Source organism: Petaurus breviceps, unplaced genomic scaffold, assembly GCF_028583685.1.
Source record: "Petaurus breviceps papuanus isolate PSGF00001 unplaced genomic scaffold, PetGlider_PUasm1.0 178, whole genome shotgun sequence".
Lineage (NCBI taxonomy): Eukaryota > Metazoa > Chordata > Mammalia > Diprotodontia > Petauridae > Petaurus > Petaurus breviceps.
The window spans coordinates 20,314,607-20,332,924 of NW_027185777.1; the positions used below are offsets into that span (position 1 = coordinate 20,314,607).

An 18,318-nucleotide genomic window follows, 5' to 3' on the forward strand; every position below is an offset into this window, starting at 1 on the left:
TCGGGAACAGGCGAGGGAGGGGAGACGGAGGAAGCACTAGCGGAGGAGCGGCTCGGCGGAAACTGCCGATGTTTTCCGAAGGCGGTGGCGTCCGAGTTGCCCGGATGTAGTTGGAGGAGCGGCAGCGGCGGCACCAACAGCGGCGGCAGCGGCGGCGGCGGCGGCGGCGGCGGGAGGAGGAGAAGAAGGAGGCAGCGGCGACGGCGACGGCGGGGGGAGGAGGTGGAGGAGGAGGAGGAGAAGGAGGAGGAGGAGGGGGCGGCGGAGGAGGAGCAGGAGGAGGAGAAGGCGGAGGAAGCCGTCGCTCTCCGCTGGGCCGAGCCGGTCGCGTCTTCTTTCTCCCCCCCTCCCCCCGGCTCGCCGCTGCCGCGGTGTAGTTAGCGCCGCTGCCCCCGCCGAGAGCGAGCGAGCGAGAGACGGACGGAGCGAGCGGGCGAGCGAGCGTGCGAGAACGAGCGTGTGCGCGGCGCCGGGGGAGGGACATGGCCCGAGAGCGCCGGCGCCAGTAACGGAGCGGCGCTGAGACCCGCTGAGGGGGTGCTGGCCGCCGCCGCCGCCGCTGCCCGTCCGCCCGCCCGCCCGCCTCCCGCCTCCCGCGGCCCCTCTCCCCCCCTCCCCGACACACACACACAGGCCGGGCATTGATGGTAATGTATGCGAGGAAACAGCAGAGACTCAGTGATGGGTAAATCCTCTCTCTCTCTATGTCTGTCTCTGGCCGGGCTGGGGCCGGGCCGCGCCGGGGGCGGCGAGGGGGGGGGGGGGGGGGATGTTCCTCCTTATCTAGCTCGGGCTGAGCCGCCATTTTTGTTGTTAACCCCGATCCAGGCCGGCCTTGGAAGAGGCGGCGGGGGCGGCCACGGGCCGGGCCGGGCCGCCGGGGCCCATCGGCACCGCCGCCCCGCGGCCGTGCGGGCGGCCCGGGCCCGTGGGCGGCCGGCCTCGGGGAGCGGGCGGCTGGGGGTTCTGGGGGGGCGGGGGGCTGTTTTTTTTCTGCTCGCCCTCCCCCTCAGGGTGCTAATGTCGCTGTCTGTCTTCCTGTTTTTCAGCTGTCACGACCGGAGGGGGGACTCGCAGCCCTACCAGGTACCAGCCGAGTCCTAGGGGAGGGGACAGCCGGGGAAGGCGGAGGGGGCCGGCGGGAGGAGGGAGGGACTGACTGCTGCTACTCGAGCTTAGGCTTCAGCCATAGGCGCAGGCCTTGCCGGGCAACGAACCCGCAAGCAGCCCCCCAGAACCCCGCGAAACCCCGCTGAGGTTGGTGTAGCGACTCCCTCCGGCCTGCACGGGAGAGTGGAGGCCCAGACTCGTGAGGCCGCACCAGTTTCGGTGTTTGGGGAGAGTCCAGTCGTCCTGAATGGCAGCCTGCCGCAATTTTAAAAAGGCAGCAAGTGGATTCTCTTAGTTAGGATAGTGTTTCAAAATTCTGAACCCCAGCGCCTAGGAATGACTCCGTTTCGCTGCCTGTTCAGAGTGAGAAGCAGATGTGCAAACTTGGGATGTATGTTCCCATATATCTGGTGTTTGGGGTGTCTTGTTCCTTTTCAAGGCAGCAGCTAACTCCTAAGAAATTGTGTAGGGTAGTCCTTTTGGTTCTTTTAAATTGGTGACTTTTCAAAAGCCATGAAAAAATGGATGACAGCTGTCAAAGGACATTTAGGGGTCTAAATGAGAGAGCACATCCATCAGCTGGTACTTCTCTTATTGAGAATTTATTGGCATAAGTCTTATGTCTCAAACCAAGTAAGTTACAACATGCAACAGTATGTAATACAGCATAATATTTGTTTTGAAGATGATAAAGGATAGGTCATGTTTTCCTTGATATAATTGCACATTATAATAACCTGAACTAACTTGCTTAATTTTCTAAGGAGAATGTAAGTCTGATTCTGTTACAAAGGCAGCACTTTTTCAAAGTTATCCTTTGCATTTTAATTTACCTTTAGAATTAAATAATAACATAAGATCCCAGAGTTAGAAAGGGACCTTAGGTCATTTAGCTTTAAAATTAGGTTTTTAGTAACATAGGATCCCAGAGTCAGAAATTACCTTTTAGGTCATTTATTCTAATTCCTTCCTTTTTGCATGTACAGAGATGAAGTCCTGTCATTAAAGGGCTTCTTTTAAATGGAATCCATTACTGCCTATTTAGATACATAAATAAAACTTCAGGGCAGAAATGGATGACCTGGTACTCAACTGTTGATTTCTTATGCTTAAATTCTAGAAGTGGGAAATGGCAACTTAAATAGATACCAAAACGTCCAAATAATTTGGGGAATGTAGACAAAAGGGAAACACTGGAACAGTAGATAGAATGCTCCTTGTGTATAATCAGAGGATTTGGATTTATTTCCCAGTTCTGCTGTTTATTACCTCTGGCAGCAGTAGGTCACTTAAACTATCTTGAACTTTGTTTCTTCATTTATAAAATGAAGTGGTGGGACTATATGACCTTTGAGTCCCTTCTGGCTTTACACTATGATGTTATAAGGTCATTTCTCTCCCCACCTCATCCTTCACAAAAAGTTTTATTAAGGAGTGATGCCCTAAGAGCTTTTCAAGCAACTACTCTAAAATGGAGTTTTTATATAGTTCATCCTTATTTTGAATCATGGCTATTTATAGACACATTGAGTTCTTGAATCGTGTTTGATTAAAACTGAGGTTTTGTTGATATGAAATCATGAAACTTAATGAAAAAATTTCATGTTATAATTAAGGACTCAAGTTAAAGGTCTATGCTTTTCTTTGTATGATATTTCACAGGCTCTTAAATATTCATCGAAGAGTCATCCCAGTAGTGGCGATCACCGACATGAAAAGATGCGAGACACCACAGATCCTTCACCACCAAATAAAATGTTGCGACGATCTGATAGTCCTGAAAACAAATATAGTGACAGCACAGGTCACAGTAAAGCAAAAAGTGTGCATACTCACAGAGTTAGAGACAGGGATGGTGGTAAGTAGTTTTACTTACAAAAATTTTATGCCTATTGAAGTTTTTTTTGTTAGGGTCAATCAAAATCAACCTGCGAAATAGAACAAAATTATATTGTTACTGGTGAACCCTGCCAATTTATCTCATCTGGTTTTTTTTTTTTTTTGGTCAGAATATTTTGATCCTTTAGTTTATCTAGAAGTAAGATGTACATTTAGAGATTGAAATCTGGATTCCCCAAGAAGATTCTTAATGACTATAATAGTATCATTGCTTGGGACATGAGAAGAAGTTAGAAATTAACTTTATGCGTGTAAATAGAAAAGAGGTATGATTATTTTGAAATTAGGAAAATATGTAGAACAATTTCCACATTTTTTTAAAGAGACATAAAATAATTTGAATTTGATTATTTGGGTTTTTTAAAAAAATGCTCATTTAAAAGCATTCAAGTTCATATCTTTCTGATGACTTTTGGATCCTCAGAGGCAATCGAAAACTCAAATGTAAAAAATTTGTAGCACTGAAAACATTTCCTAGCCTTAGTTTCTATTTTCCTTATGACCCTGGAGATATTTTCATATTTTTCCCCTTATAGATAGAAAATTTTTATGGAGTAATATTTCATATTTTAGTGAATGGCCACATTCTGTAAGCTTGTTTACTTGACAACTTGTACACTTTTAAATAATGTTGAACTTTGGATGTAGTATCCTATTTAAGAACTTTGCATCAGAGATTCTGCTTATTTTAGATGGTTCTATATACTAATATAACTGTCATTCTGCTGAGCTATCATTAATTTCCAGTATTAATTTTCTTAAAATTTCAGTTAAAGTGCTTCAAGTACTCGCTGAGTTAAGTGCTAATTTTTTCCATATGCTGTAACTTCTAGTATTTAACTGACACCACAAGATCATCATACAAGTTAATAGTCTTCGTAGTTTAAAGAATGATAGAGATAGGTACTGGATCTGTGATTTTATTGGTGCCTGAAGCTTTATCAGTGGGTTCCTGAAACTTTCTTTATCAATACAGCTCCATAATATACAGTCATAAGAGAGCTGCCTAGGGCAGGTAGGTGCTAGGGATACAAAGTTGGTATGTATCAGACCTGGGATTTGAACCTAGATTTTCCTGGTTCTGAGGTTTGCTCTCTAGTTGTGCCACACTACTCTGTAGGACGCTCTAGATAAATGATTGTTTATAATGGACTTGGTATGGCATATGGCACCCCAGTTTTCTGAGTCTACCATTACGTTTTTAATAATTTGTATTTTCTACTTCTTAGTGAACTTGTGATTGCATTAGTGGAGGTATACCCTCTACTTACACAAGTTGAAAACCTTTAATACTTTGCCATCTCAATTGATTTCCCTCCATGTTTTTCTCAAAAAGCCCTCATAGTTGCTCTTCCCAGTAGATCAAGGACTTTTTTGTTCTTTCAGTTTCCAGGGTATACAGCATATATTTAGGCTGATAACAACTGTCACCTTCATAGGTTACTGGCCCAGTCATTTTTCTGGTTGTGCGTGACTTCTAAACAAAAATTTGTAGTGAGGGGCAGTTGATTCTAACATTACTTGATAGGGTAGACACAGTGCCTGTTCAATTGATAGTGAAAGAAACAAGATTGGTTGTCTGTAGGCAGATGTTGTGTTATATAGAAAGATTTAAAATAAACTAATGATTTATGTATATCCAAGAGGGAAATTGAGTTATCTGAGGTGTCCCAAGCAAAAGAGACATTCACTTCTCTTCCCCTTATAGTACTTCTTGATATATATTGGGTATTAAAAGCCTTAACCTACTTTTGGATAGACTCTATATGCTATGTGTGTAGCAACTTGTTTTGGTTACTTGAAAAGTAGCTCTTTTTAAATAGTGGAGCAGGGAATTAAAAACCATATCAGTTTTTTTTTTAATGTGAAAACAGCATTTTATTTTTTTAATACTATTTTATTTTTTCCCCAATTACAAATCAAGACAATTTTTAGCATTCAGTTTTACAAGATTTTGAGTTCCAAATTTTTCTCTTTGCCTTCCTCCCCTCCCCTCTTCTGAAAATGGTAGGCAATTTGACATAGGTTATACATGTGCCATCATGTAAAGCATATTTCCATATTAGTCTTAGTTATGAAAGAAGAAACAGATCAAAAATTAAAAACACAAAAAAGAATAAAATGACAAAAATAAGCTTCGATCTGCATTCAGTTCTTTATCTGGATATGGATAGCATTTTCCTTCCTGAGTCCTTTGTACTTGACTTGGATCATTTTGTTGCTGAGAAGAGCTGAGTCATTCATAGTTGGTCATCACACAGTGTTGTGGATACTGTATACAATCTTTTCTTGGTTCTGCTCATTTCACTTTGCATCAGTTTGTACAAGTCTTTCCAGGTTTTCCTAAAATATGCCTGCTCATCATTTCTTATTGCACAATAGTATTATTCCATTACATTCATATACCAAAGCTTGTTTAGCCATTTGCCAATTGATAAGTATCCTCTCACTTTCCAGCATTTTGCCCCCATGAAAAGTACTGCTATAAATATTTTTGTGCGTGTAGGTCTTTTCCCCTTTTTTATGATCTCTTTGGTATACAGACCAATAGTGGTATTGCTGGATCAAAGGGTATGCAGAGTTTAGTTGCCCTTTGGCCATAATTCCAAATTGCTCTCCAGAAGGGTTGGATCAGTTCATAGCTTCATCAGCAGTGCTTTAGTGTCCCAATTTTCCCACATTCTCTCCAACATTTATCATTTTCCTTTTTTGTCATGTTAGCCCATCAGGTGTGGAGTGGTACCTCAGAGTTGTATTAATGTTCATTTCTCTAATCAGTAGTAATTTAGAGCATTTTTTCATATGACTAGATAGCTTTAATTTCTTCATCTGAAAACTGCCTGTTCATATCCTTTTAACCATTTATCAATTGAGGAATGACTTGTATTCTTATAAATTTGACTCAGTTCTTTACATATTTGAGAAATGAGACCTTTATCAGAGACACTTGTTGTGAAGATTGTTTCCCAGATTTCTGTTTTCCTTCTAATCTTGGTTGTGTTTTGTGTAAAAGCTTTTTATTTTAATATAATCAAAATTATTTTACATGTCATAATGTTCTTTCTCTTGTTTGGTCATGAATTCTTCTCTTCCCCATAGATCTGACAGGTAAACTAGTTCTTGCTTTTCTAATTTGCTTATGGCTATCACTCTAAGTCATGCACCCATTTTGACTTTATGTCGGTATACGATGTGAGATGTTGGTCTATACCTAGTTTGTGTCTCCTTTATTAGTTTTCCCAGCAGTTTTTGTCAGATAGTGAGTTCTTATCCCAACAACAGGGTTCTTTGGGTTTGTCAAATGCTATGTTACTATTATCATTGACTACTATGTCTTTTATTCCTAATATATTCCACTGATCCCACCACTCTATTTGTTAGCCAGTACTAGATAGTTTTGATGATTACCGCTTTATGATACAGTTTAAGGTTCTGGTATTGCTAGATCATCTTTTTTTATATTTTCGTTAATTCCCTTAATATTCTTGAGCTCTTGTTCTTCCAGATGAATTTTGTTATTTTTTCTAGCTTTTTAAAATATTTTTTGGGTAGTTTGATTGCTATGGCAATGAATAAGTAAATCAGTTTAGGCAGAATTGTAATTTTTATTCTTTTAGCTCAGCCTACCCATGAGCAATTGATATTTTTCCAGTTGTTTAGATTCTACTTTGTGTGAAAAGTGTTTTGTAATTGTGTTCATATAGTTCCTGGGTTTGTCTTAGCAGGTAGACTCCCAAGCATTTTATATTGTTTGCAGTTATTTTAAATGGAATTTCTCTTTCTCTCTATTGTTGCTGGGCTTTGTTGATCATAGCTGATGATTTATATGGATTTATCTTATATCCTGCAACTTTGCCAAAGTTGTTATTTCAGCAAGTTTTTAGTTGGTTCTCTAGAATTCTCTAAGTATACCATCATATCATTTGCAAAGAGTGATAGTTAAAAAACAGCATTTTCATATGGAATTAAAATAAAAGCATAATAGCATAAGTTATTTAAACTGATGATATTTTCATTTTCTGGGTTCACTGTCTAAGCTTTCAGTCAATAAGTTAATTCTTCACAACCCTTAGAATCCTATCTTCTAGAAAGTAGAGATTCCATTGGATGAATAGTACTTAAAATGTAGTTGGTATTTGGAAAGAGAATGGGGTACAACCTGTGTCCTGTTGATGGTAGAATCTGTAGTGGTTTTTACTCTCAGTATTCAAGGACCAAAAGGCTAAAGACCTTGCATCTTACTCTCCTAATGTTAATCTTTTCTATCTGATCCATTCACAACCAGCATACTACTCACTTCATGTATGTAAGCAATCTTTGGTATAATAGAGGGAATTCCAGATTAGCAAACTATAAAATTAAGGTTAAAAAAAGAGGTGATACATTTTAAAATTCTCTTGATTTAGCTTTAGAGCATTAAATTAACTCAGCCACTCATTGTTCTTATCACTCCCTTTGGTCTGTTGGTCTTTCCTTAAATCCCTGACCTTTGGGTGTTATATGTTCTTAGATTAGTCCTCCTTTTAGTCGCTAGTGGAGCTATTTAAATAATAAGATTTCCTTTTGGTCTTTAGAGAATATATTTCATCGTTGCTTGGGCCCCAGGTAGTTGTTCTTTATTGGCTTTTGATTTAAACTGGGATTTTGCAGTTGTTTGTTTTATAAACTCAACAGGTACTGTTCTTCAGAATTATATTTTTTTCTCACCTGCCTATTATTTTTGGTCCTTCCTCTGAGGCTCCTCCTGCCCTGTGTCAGGGTATCTTGAATAATCAATATTTAGGTCTCTTAGTGTTTCCTTTCTTCTTTTTTTTTCCTCTTTTTTTTTTTTTTAGGTAATTCCTCTCCCCACCTCACCCCAAGCACCCTTTAGATCTGTACACATCTTTACCATATCTCTATCCCTATCTCATCTGTATCTAATATACCTTATCACTTTATAAAATTCCCTTTCAGAGACTCATAATACACATTTGCTCTGGGACGTACACATTGCATCCCTCTAACCCTTTAAAGATACTTAAGAAAGGACATTTGCATTTTAACATAGAAAAGCACTATCTAAGGATCATATTTTAGTTCTCTGCTGTTTGGAAATGATAGAAATTGGATCGGGGAAGGCATTTTAACACTGCAGATATCAATAACACATCCATAACTAACTTTAGGTGCAGATTTGTTTTTATAGAAATTACTTTTAGGACTGCAAACTAAAGTTTTGCAAGTCTGGAGATGAAGCTTCATTATTTTCTGATGGTTGTGACTTTCATGACTGTCATAATTTATATTCAAACATAAGATTAAACAGACTCTTAAGTTGAATTATGGTAAAATTCTTTGATTTTTAAATTACCTGTACTTTTCCCTCTATCATGCATAATGGAAGGTTGATTGTTTAATTCCATTGCTGTAACTAGTTATTTTTTCTGTGAGTTAAAAATAATTAAAAAAAAATGAAAGGTTGCCAAAATTGAAAAAAAAGTTATCCAATTCAATTTTTCTATTAATCGCTGAAAACTTAGGAGCTACATTCACAACTATACACTAGTCATTGAGATACAAAGTAAATGAAACAGATATGATTTTAGTTTCTTATCTGACCTTTAAATTTCTAGAGATTGAAGAGAGATTATACTCTTGTTTTTGTGAAACCTGTGCTAGTTTTTAAAATCAGAATTTGTGTTTGAGTCTGGCAGTGATGGATACTAAATGCACATATTAACCATGATTCTTTTAAGAGAACAATAGGCCTGTTCCATGAAGCCCTAATTTTCCATGTAATAATTGTAAATCACTGCTATAGCAGTCACAGGAACAGGAATACATCTCTAAGTTACCATATTACATATTTCAGTGGCATGGCTCTTGGGTCTGAATACAGTTTTGACTTGCTGGGTGATCCTGGGCTAGTTGCTTAGATGTCAGGGGGTTTATTTCCTCAGCTGTACAATGAAGGAGGTAAAATAAAGGCTCTTTAAAGAGTCTCTTCCATTCTAACATCTGTGATTTACATGAACATTTATTTATTGTATTACATACACAATTTAAAGATGTAGGTGACTTTTTTCACTGTTAAGATTTGGAAGAAACTACTGAATATTTTATTGTATTTTTTGCTTTTTTTTGGAGGGCAGGGCAGTTGGGGTTAAGTGACTTGCTCAAGGTCACATGGTTAGTAAGTATAAAGTGTCTGAGGCCGGATTTGAACTTGGGCCCTCCTGACTCCAGGGCCAGTGATCTTATTCACTGTGCCAACCTAGCTGCCCCTAAATATTTTATTAAGAGTTTTGAAGGAACCTTGCATTTGTAAAATGTTCTTAGTAAAACAAGTCATGTGAGGAAAAGAAACTGGATTTTATCTGCTCTGCCACTTCGAGTTTATGACCTGGGGACAATCACCTACCCTTTGTGGCCCTCACACACCTTACCTGTAAAATGGTGGCTTACTAGGTGACTTTTAAAGAACTCTTCTGACTCTAAATCTATGGATTCTAAGAAATAAGTTCCATGCACATTTGGTTTTTAAAAGTAACTTGTTACAGTAAAAGTTCTGATATATATGTAGATCTTTTGAATTAGAAAGATTAAGGAGTTTGTTTTAGCCTTGCCGCTATTTTGTTAGTAATTATAACTTAGAATTGTTTTTCTAAACATCAGTTACCTAAATGTGAAGATCATTACTGTGAATGGTATACATTAAATTTGGTGATTTTTAAGATCTATTGATTTGTTATTTATGCATTAGCACTTTAAATGTTCTAAGATCTCATTAGTGGAAGTTCTCTGACAATTGATGCATATTACATACTCTCAATGCTGTAGACTGAATGAATGGACAAGCATTTAGTAAGCACTTGCTATATACTAGAGGCAGCTAGGTGACAGTGTATAGAGCATTGGGCTTGGAGTCAGGAAGACTTGAGTTCAAATTCAGCCTCAGACACGTAGTAGCTATGTGACTCTGGGCAAGTCACTTAATTTCTGTTTGCCTTAATTCACTGGAGAAGGAAATGGCAAACCACTCCAGTATCTTTGCCAAGAAGACCCCATGGAAAATAATGGCATACTGTGGAAGAGTTGGAGACACCTTACTAAACACTGAGAATACAAATAAAGAGTGGAAAAAGCATCTGTTCTCAAGGTGTTCACAGTTAATGGACAAGAAAACCCAGAGGATGTTTCAGTTGCAAGTGAGATAGAAAGTCCCATGGTCTTTAAGATATATCAGCAGAACAGATAGTAACGTATTTTCTTTAGTATTATTTCCACTGGCAGATCCATTTCTATCACTAATGTCTAACTGTTTGACTGTGGCAAGAATTCTCTTTTACAGGTCTTGCTTCCCTAAGGTGGCAGGGACCAGAGCATTTGGAAAAGTAGTTGTCAGGTCAGATCTCCACAAGGATTGTTTCTTTCAATGATGGCAGTTAGTCAGCAGTTGGTGTTAGGTCTGGCAAGGATGGTAGGGCCCTTGTTCACAGAGGTTGCTCTTGGTGATAGCTGCAGGGGCAGGGTGGTTGGTCACGGGGGAAGGTGTGTAGTACTTCTATTTTCAGGGCTCTTGGGCACAGGGTTCTGAGTTGTTTCTATCTAGGTTTGAATGGAGTCCATCAGTGAGGGTTTGCCTCTCCTGGCATATTCTGTCCCCTTTCTCTTGCTGTTTCAACTAGGCTGTTTGGTCCATCCCATAGGTGACATTTGGTCAGAATTTGATGGCAATGGCTGACTTCCTTCCCCATAGAAACTATTTTGCTGACTGATGGCTATGGGAGCTGAGCAGGGCCAGTGATCTCGGGGCATTTGCTATTCCCTGGACTCTTAAATTTACCAAGCTAGTACTTTATTCACATATGTGGCCAAAAATAAATGTCATCTGGTGATTAACCTTTTAGTGATGAGCCTACTTGAACCTATCTGCCCTATTTGTCCACTGACATAGGTTGTTGTGTCTGTACTCAACATAGAGGTTTAAAAAACTTTCCAGAACTTGTGTTCTAAAGATGTTTTCTTCAGTGTTCATTATGATGAAAGATTGAAGGAGAACTTTAGAGTTGTTAAATTCTGTAATTTTTTAATTTCATTAAGTTTTGGTGCATTTTATTGTATGTTTATAGGCTAGGAAGGAACCATGAGAGGTTATCTAATTAGACTTCTTAGGCATGAATATAATCCATACTGTTTTAGAGAGGGAGATTTGATAATTCCTTTCATTTATGTAAAAACTTTAAAATAATGACTTTTAAAAAAATGACTGGTAGTGAAAATACTTTTGGAGAAAGGATTAAGGATAAGGGAGAAACCATGGGAAAATGTAGTGAGGTGGGGACACTTAAGAATAATGTTTTGGTTTTGTTAGGCATGTTGAATTATATATTGTGAATAAGCAATTACAAGATATAAGAATGTTAGACTATTGGTTTTATGTTTTAGGAAATGAGTCAAAATAATATTCACATTTTGTGATCATTTGACAGAATGTAAGTAAAAATGTGTTGTAACCTAAAATTACTAAATATTATTAGGTTAATAATAGAGAATATATGGCCTTTAGAGACACTTGTAAATAGTAATGGGTTGAAATATTATTGCTTTTCACTTTTGGAGACTGTTTGACATGAAAATAATTTGTTTTTCTTGAAATAGTTATTTTAATTAATGTTTTAAAGCCTTTAGAACTGCTTCTGTGTCTTTCTTCAGGGATGAACTAAAAAACAGTTATTCAGGGATAAGTATGGGTGTGAGAGAGTGTACAAACAGTTATCAGAAGATATTTTGTTTTTCAGTTGGGTCTGAGTCTTGGTGACCCCCATTTGGGATTTTCTTGGCAAAGATACTGGAGTGGTTTGCCTCCTGTGGCTCATTTTTACAGATGAGGAAACTGAGGCAAATAGAATTTGATGACTTGCTCAGGGTCACACAGTTGGTCTGAGGCCAGATTTGAACTCAGGAAGATAAGTCTTCCTGACTCAAGGCCTGGAACTACCCACTGCACCTAGCTGCCCATCAAAAGGGATTAGCCTTTACTCATCATACTTCATCCTCTCCATTCTTATTTCTTTAGCTTCTTGGTGTGTCTTTCCATCCATTACTTCACCATTTTCCCTCAAATTTGAGTTATGAAGCGTGTTTGAATATCCAAATCACAAAAGTTAAATAAGAATGCCAACATTTGTATTGCATTGAATTTGTTGAAGACAGTCTTTTAAAAGTTCAAATAAATGAGAGATAATATAGAAATGAGTTGAATAAGGCTTTAACTGGACAGGGAACTTGAAGGCTCTTCTTAACTGCATGGCTATCTTGGTATAGAATTTTTAACAGTTTACTTTTATAGTGGTTTTATATGTTCTTGAGTAATTATATCAGTAATTTATTACCTAGTCTATTTGTGCTCACTAATAGTAAATGCTTATTTAATCAAACACTTCGTAGTATTAAATATGATGTAGAATTTATGTGATACCTTTTGTAATTATTTTTCATGAAGGCTATTGTGACAAGTATTTTTTGATGTAGGGACTGTATGACTTTGTAAAGAGAAATTGAGACATATAAAAGCTGAAACTTAAGGTTTTATCAACATCAGTGGCAGCAGAATGGATCCGAAAAACATTCTGATTCCCGATCAAAGCAAACAGTGCAGTAAATCTATATATAGCACTAAAATTGGGTATTGAGATTGTGCCCTTATAAAGATGGACAGATTGTTTAACTGAAAGTTATGCTTGGAATAGTTATTAGAAACATTAAGCTACTCTCTGTGGCTATTAACCTATTAGTATTCAGTAAGCTGAATAGGTTAATTGGAGAAAATTTCTGCTAATTGGTTCCTAGCACTGTGATTTGTGCACCTCCTTCCAGTGCTTGCTTTTTGCTTTAATGTAAGTCCATTGAACATAGACTTTTACTAACTACTTGATAATGTGTTGATGAAGAGGCACTTGGTCTATAGTAAATGAGCCATAATTATTTTTAATTAGGCCCTTTATAAATACGTGAATGAGTGAATATCTCTCTAGGTGTTCTGATAACTGCAGCTTTATATGTATAACTATTAACTTGGTACTTTTAATCATCAATAAAGAATGCTTTGTTGTAGTTTAGTAAGCCATTTATTTAAAGATTTTTAAGCTATGAATCTTTAAAGTTCACTGCAGCTTAGTGAAGTAGATTATTATTACTTCTTTCCATGCTGAAAAGTATAGAGTTCTATGTAGAAATATATCTATCATCAGAACTGTATCTTAGTATAACAAGAAATTAAGAAAAAAATCCTTTGAAAAGAAATTCATTCACTTAAGAATGTGGTAGCAGTTATCATTGGTATCAATTGATATCACTGTTATCAGTTACACTTGCATTTTGAGATAGAGCTATGAGAATTTGGAGTGAATTAGTTTTAGAGTGAGAAATTGCCTTGCTTATAGATGAGCCTTTTGAAATTTTGCAATTTTAGTAACATTTAAATCTTCTTGAGAGAGAATGGGATGGTTCCATAGAACCAAAGGAGTTTTTAAATGCAAATTTAAAATTAAAGTGAGAATCTTCTTTTATCTAGTGCCTTATACTTTTCAAAGTATTTTCACATACATTATTAACTTTTATATCCCTATGAGAAGTAGATAAGATAGAATTCTCCTTTTACTTGAAAGGAAAATATCTTGCCCAGAGTCATGTTTTTAGTGGCTAGCATAATACTTTGCATCTTTTTTTTTTTTCTGGCCTTTTACCAAGTGCTTTTTTCAAAATGTGATTTGTATTTACAAAAAAAAAATTGGACTAAAAGAAGAATATTGGAAAACTGGCACAATAAAACTTGTCTTACCTATAGCTCAAAGGATTGTGAGGAAAGCATTTTGCAAACTTTATGAATACTATACAATTAGAGCTATGTTTTCTTTTTGCCGTGTTTACTATTTACATGTTTGTATGGCTTCATTTACTGGTGGTAGTATACTTATCAGTTAGCTTTTCATGCCTAGGGGGAGCATGCCATTGAGTAGACTTCTTGATGTAACTTTTTTCACTTTGCTTCCAAATTTATTAAAACTTTCTGACTTCCTGTCTCATCATTTGACCAAAGCTACTCTCACCATAGTTACTAGTGATCTCTTGATTGCCAAATCCAGTGCCCTTTTCTTATTCCTCATCCTTGACCTCTCTGTAGCCTTCACCAGTGTTGATCTCCCTCTTAATACTCACTTCTCTTTCAGTTTTTGGGACCATACTCTGTCCTAGTCCTCCTCTACCTATCTGACAGCTTCTTCTTGGTCTCCTTTGCTGGGTCTTTACCCAGGTCACACCCTCTCTCTTGGTGTCCCACAGGACTCTGTCCTGAGCCTCTTTTACTTCTTCCTCTACACTGTTTCTCTTGTTGATCTCATCAGTGGATTCAGTTTTCAACTCTGTTGTGATTTTCCAATCTATCCCTAACTTCTTTGCTGAGCCCCAGTCTCAGATCTCCAACTGCCTATTAGCCATATAAAACTGGATGTCCTCTATAAAGAAATTTTAAACTCAACATGTCTAAAATAGAATTCATTCTGTCCTCCCCAACCCTCTCACCTCCCAAACTTTCCCCATGACTATCCAGGGCGCTACCATCCACCTAGTCACCCAGGCTCCCAGTGTAGGTATCATCCTAGATGCCTCACTCTGTCTCATGCCAGTCTCTCATCCAATCTATTGCCAAGATCTATCTATTTTACCTATGAAACATCTTTCATATATGTTTCATTATCTCCTCTGATACTGCCTCTACCCTCTCGCAGATCCTCTTGTCCTCATGTCCGTATTATTGCAGTAGCCTGCTGGTTTGTTTGCCGGCCTCACGTCTCTCTCCACTCCAGTCTATCCTCCCACTAAGCTGACCATATTCCTCGCCTCCCAGTAAACTTCAATGGCTCCCCATTGCCTCCAGAATCAAATACAAAAATCTTCTGTTTGACGTTCAAAGCCTTTTTTCAGTACCTGTACCCTTGCTGATGCTGTCCTTGACCCCCCATTCTTCTTACACCTTAAATTCTACTCCCTCCTCCATCAATAGACAGTTGATGGAGGCATTTCACTGACTCTTCCACACCTGGAAAGCTCTTCCTTCTAATGCCTTACCTCCTGACATTTTTCAGGTGTTAGCTAAAATCTCACTTGCTACTGGAATCTTTTCCCAATCCCTCCTTAATTCTAGTGCCTTCCCTTTGTTGATTTATCTTGTCTGTAGCATGTTCATACATAGTTGTTTTCTTGTTGTCTGCCCCTTTCTGGTTTGAATACCTTGAGGGGGTTCAGTTACTGCCTTTTGCTTTTCTTTGAATCCTTAGCACTTAGATCAGTTCCTGGCACATAGGGTTTAATAATTGAACATGTTGCACCAAAAATATTTTTAATTAGAAAGATTGAGTTTGTTTTAGCTTGGCAACTATTTAATAATTATAGATTATAACTATAATTGTTTTCTTAAACACATTAGTTATCTCAGTAAGGAAATCATCGACATGAATTGTACATATTGAATTGGATGATTTTTTTTTTAAGGCTTGTAGGTTTGTTACTTATGTGTTAGTACTTTAAATATTCCAGGATATTATTAGTGCAGAATCTCCCTTCACTGATACACATTTCAAACTCTTCCATGCCATGGAATGAATGAATGAACAAAAATTGTTTATTAAACATTTACTATGTGCAAAGCATCATGCTAAGAACTGTCAGGAAGTATTTTAAAATGTACATACTAGGAGCAGCTAGGTTGTGCAGTGAGTAGAGCACTGGCTCTGGGGACCTGGAGTTCAAATCCAGCCTCAGACATTTGACACACTAGCCATATGACCTTGGGCAAATCACTTAATCCCAGCTGCCCTTCCTCCCCCTCCAAAAAGCAAAAAAAAAAATGTATACATTAAAGCATGACTTTGTACAATAGAGTTCTCTATGAAACAAGCATGCAGACTTTTGGAATATAGAAATCCTTTAAGAAATGTTTATTAGGTATCATTAATATATACATAGCACTGTGTGTTTATGGAGAGAAAATGGGGATATGAGAAGTGTAAAGTATGATACCTACTCTTAAGGTGCTTATTATTTGGGAAGAGAAGTTAATTTAATGATAGAAGAATTAAATACCCTCTCAAGCCTAGTAAAATGGGAGGAATGATAACTATCAGTTTATAGGGGGGAAATAAAGCTCACTGGACTTGAAATGTCCTGGAAAAGCTTAATGAAAAAGGAGGAAATAAAGCCAGGCTTTAAAGTACACAGATAAGTGGAAAGATAGGAGGGAAGGGAGGGTATTTGCCTGTTGGAGAGAATGTGCTATTTATATGTGTAGATAGAGTTTGCATCTGTGGTTTCACTAGTATAAATGACTATCTACAAATAAATTCTCTTCACTAATTGACAATTTCTCTGTAGTCTTAGAGTTACTTGGCAGTGGGAGGTCATGGATAACACAGGTGGTATGTTTTGAAAAAGGTAGAACTTAAACCAAGGTCTTCCTGATCCTAGGGGTGGCCCTTTACCTCATATGACAGTCTTGACTCTTTATAAGTTGTATGGTAAGACTAACATTGACTAGGGTTTATGAAATAACAAAATCATCAAAAGAAAGTCTCTGATATATTTTTGAAGAATTTATGTAAAGCTTAGACAAATCCTCCATGGACTTAGAGGATATGAATGAATTATATTTTGTCCTGGGAGCAGAGAGGTCATGGATCCATTGAAGTTGTTAAGTAGCAGTACTCTGCATTGATATGTTGCCTCCTTGGTGTCACAGGTTTTTGTGTGTTATTTGCTTTTTTTGCATATAGTAGGTATTTTATGAGTGTTTATTAAATGATAGCTAATATGTATCATATCTGATAAAAGGAATATTTAGTCATAATACATGGATTTTGCATTAAGACGTTGGCAATCTCCAGTATGGATGTAAAAATCATCAAGCGCTGTAATTCTGGTGACATTATGATCTTAGCTAAAGCTGTTGAATAACCCTATATAATTTTCTGTCTTCCTCTTAAATGTTCATTGTACTCCAATTGTCCTAAGATCCTTTACTTTGTACTGTACCCACTCCTCTCTTAACCCTGAAATGGCTAATGTGACAAAAAGTCCGACCATCTTCTTTCCAGTTTCCCTAACAGAATCAAAACTCCTCTTCTTTCAGTAAGGCAGATATATGTCATATATTGGAACAAAAGCAAGCCTTCTGTGTAGTATGCTTTTTTTTTTTTTTTAAGCATAGAGTCACCTCTTTGGCATCTTTACTCCTGAAAGTTCCCTGGCCTTTGACACTAAACTCATAACCTAAACTAATAGCAATTAAAACTTATTTTGAAAGATTTTGATGAGATAGAATTGGGAGGAATGGTATAACTAGTTAATAGATTTTTTAAAATGTATTTGCAAAGTAAACTTCTAAAATGATTTGTCCTAAGAGTAACTTAGAGGTGAAGGATTGTAGATGCAGAGAATACATTTTCAGGTGTGGCCAATAAATATGTGGTAGATAGAGAAACTGGCTGGTTGGTGGTGTTAGGGAGAAGAATGTAGATAAAATAGTTCTCTCTTGTAAAATTTGAGCTTTAATTGATAAGACATCTTTTTATCTTTCCTATTTCATCTTTTGAAACCCTCAACTGCATTCTGCTTATTGTTTAATGTAATAAAACCTCACTAGTTTGGATTATTCCTAATAATTCCTACTTAGTGATAATTTAGACAGGGGTCTCAATTTCAAACCTTGACAGGAGGTTATTTTTATTTTGCTAATTAATAGTATAAGTAGAATTGGTGGGGAAATTTTTTAGCAAGAGAAAAAACGTAAGCACTTAATTTTAAAAAGTTTTATTTGTGCCTTTTGTTTCTACCGCAGACCTTTTTTTTCTTGTCTACTTTTTCTGTGTCTCCCCCAAAATACACTGAAATATTTCTATAGGAAAGAAAAACTGATACTAGTCCACATGTATCGTCTTTTACCTCTTTACTTAAAGCGGGAATTGTCTTGTTAGGAATAGAATTGAACTACTTTTTATTGTACTCTATTGAACTGTGTATTATTGTACCATTATGTACAGTAATACATAAATGACTGGTTCTGTATGTATGAATTTAGTCATTTCTTCCCATGTTTTGTTAAATTCCTCACTTTTGGTTTTTTTTTTCTAGCATAAAAGTGTTGTTATGGATAGCAGTACATATATTTCTTTGATCTCCCTTAATGGGATCACTGAATTAAAGAGTCGTATAGTTTAGTGACATCTCCTACAATTCTTTTTTTTTTTTTCCAGAATGGTGGAACAAATTCAC

The 18,318-nt window shown here is 37.5% G+C and overlaps 1 protein-coding gene across 3 annotated transcripts in view; it reads left to right on the forward strand.

Moving 5' to 3' along the window:
• Positions 1-466: 466 nt before the first annotated feature.
• The window catches only part of WAC (WW domain containing adaptor with coiled-coil), a 127,377-nt gene continuing 109,525 nt past the window's right edge, over positions 467-18,318 (forward strand). Inside the window, exons 1-3 of one of the 3 annotated variants that reach the window (XM_069086378.1) lie at positions 467-685; positions 1,050-1,086; positions 2,773-2,968. In XM_069086378.1, the coding sequence (XP_068942479.1) occupies positions 645-685; positions 1,050-1,086; positions 2,773-2,968 (274 nt within the window). In that variant the 5' untranslated portion in view covers positions 467-644. The remainder of the gene's footprint in view (positions 686-1,049; positions 1,087-2,772; positions 2,969-18,318) is intronic. The other 2 variants (XM_069086377.1, XM_069086379.1) reach the window with 2 other exon arrangements.